The sequence below is a fragment of the Colobus angolensis genome, unplaced genomic scaffold (genome assembly GCF_000951035.1).
Source record: "Colobus angolensis palliatus isolate OR3802 unplaced genomic scaffold, Cang.pa_1.0 Scaffold24, whole genome shotgun sequence".
In the NCBI taxonomy this organism is placed as follows: domain Eukaryota; kingdom Metazoa; phylum Chordata; class Mammalia; order Primates; family Cercopithecidae; genus Colobus; species Colobus angolensis.
This window is the reverse complement of record NW_012115599.1, coordinates 13202644-13204633: the sequence shown is the minus strand read 5'-3', so window position 1 is coordinate 13204633 and position 1990 is coordinate 13202644. Positions and strand designations below refer to the sequence as shown.

General features: G+C 40.8%; 1 protein-coding gene across 2 annotated transcripts in view; it reads right to left on the bottom strand.

Annotated features, from left to right (window-relative positions):
• The window catches only part of NUDT3 (nudix (nucleoside diphosphate linked moiety X)-type motif 3), a 138243-nt gene that overhangs the window by 7468 nt on the left and 128785 nt on the right, over window positions 1-1990 (bottom strand). For both annotated transcript variants that reach the window (XM_011945421.1, XM_011945422.1), the window contains exon 4: window positions 1658-1742. In XM_011945421.1, the coding sequence (XP_011800811.1) occupies window positions 1658-1742 (85 nt within the window). The remainder of the gene's footprint in view (window positions 1-1657; window positions 1743-1990) is intronic.

The following is a 1990-nucleotide window of genomic DNA, read 5'->3' as shown; positions in this document are numbered from 1 at the left end:
GGGATTACAGGCGTGAGTCACTGCACCAGGTGGTGTTAAACTATGGTGTTTAACAGCTGTATAACATTCCATCAGACACGTCATTCACTGATTTGTCATTCACTGAGTCATACATTTAAGATGCAATTTTTAACCAGTAAGAAAAATGGTAGTAAGATCATCTGAAGGAAGGCTCCATAGGCTTGTCATGTTTTAGATTATTTCATTAGGGTTAATTCTCAGACGTGGGAGTACAAGGCGAAAGGTTTGTTTGAATATTAATAGAGCAACGGTACCTAAAAAAATTAGTGTCACAAGTGTGTGACTCATGCCTGACAGAGTGCTCTGAGGATAGGGCCACACCACACATCCACTGCTGTCTCCTTTTCTGGCGCTAGCACAGCTGTCAGGGAGTCTGTTTTCAGCATATCCACAATGAATTTATTTCCTTGAGCACCCTGCATTATTACTAGACACAAAGCCATCAAGAGCCAAAGGGCTACGAACTGCCCAGAGTCACAATGTGAGGGGCATGGCGGCAAGGAAAACACTAACATTAAAGGGAGGATGTTGGCAAGTAAATTTTATTTTTTGTCTGCCAATTTGTAACAGAAATTAGTGTTCTACTTTCTAGAATATACTTTCCTTCAGAGGTAAATAATCAAACCGTGAACCAACCTTTGTACCACCACAGTTTATAGTTCAAAAGATGTAAACATAATAGCCATCTGAGATAAAAGAAAATGGCTCCTTTGGGAGAAAGCTGGGTGTACCTAAAGGGTGCACCCAGCACCCTTTTATAAAAGTTCATAAATTTTATCATTTTTATATTCATATAAAATATGAAAAATATAAAAATATATATTGTAGATATATTCATATAAGAATAAAACTAGAAACTACCTGCACTATTCTGCATCTACTAAATGATTTCTAGAGGGACTCACACTACCAAACAAACAGTTTTCTCAATAGGAACAAGACCAGGGTCCTGCTCTCACTTATGGTCCCCACGGCTAGCAGTGAGCCTGGCATGGCGGAGGCCCTCAATCAGTATCTACTCAGGAGGTGCAGAAGTATAGCCCATTTGGGAAGGACCCAGTTTGATTTTAGAAGCAACATTTCTTAGTTTTAGAGGTCATGCTTCTATTTGTGGACCATATACTCACTTCAGATTCCATTTAAACATTTCAAAATACTATCAGGTTCAAAATGTACATGCTTGTTTTATTATACACATCCCTCAATTATTTCTATTCTTTATCCAGTTCTTGGTTTTTTGTTGTTGTTGTTGTTGTTGTTCGTTTTTGAGACAGTCTCGCTCTGTTGCCTAGGCTGGAGTGCAGTGGCATGATTATGGCTCAATGTAACCTCAACCTCCCAAGCACAAATGATCTTCCTGCCTCAGCCTCCTGAGAAGCTGGGACCACAGGCATATGCCACCACACCCAGCTAATTCTTCTGATTTTTGTAGAGATGAGGTCTTACTAGGTTGCCCAGACTGGTCTTGAACTCCTGGGCTCAGGTGATCCTCCTGTGTTGGCCTTCCAAAGTATTGGGGTTATAGGTGTGAGCCACTGAGCCTGGTAAGCTCTTGTTTCTGGTTCTGGTAATGACCTGTGGCATGGCAAAGGCTGGCTGTGAGGAGCCCTTTCTAGGCTGTCTGAAGATGGCTTACCAATGTTAACTGAATCTTCCCAGTCTTCCAGCACTTCAGTGACAATAAGCACATAGACATACGTCCTGTGCTTCCTCTCCTGGTTCTGAAGGGCAAAGAGAGAAGGACAGAGAGAGTTTTTCCTTTGAAAGCTGGAATTACTTAAATGAAACATACTCTTTAAGCATATGTCCAGAGAGCTTAGACACAAAGATTCTAAACTTTTACTTTTTATGGTCCTACATGATTTAAAACAGGCCACACTTGAATTTGAGGGTGTGCTCTTTGCCTGGACTTCTAAAACCAAGTATTTATATTGTTTTTTCCTCCCCTTCCCCTAAAGACAACTTCACA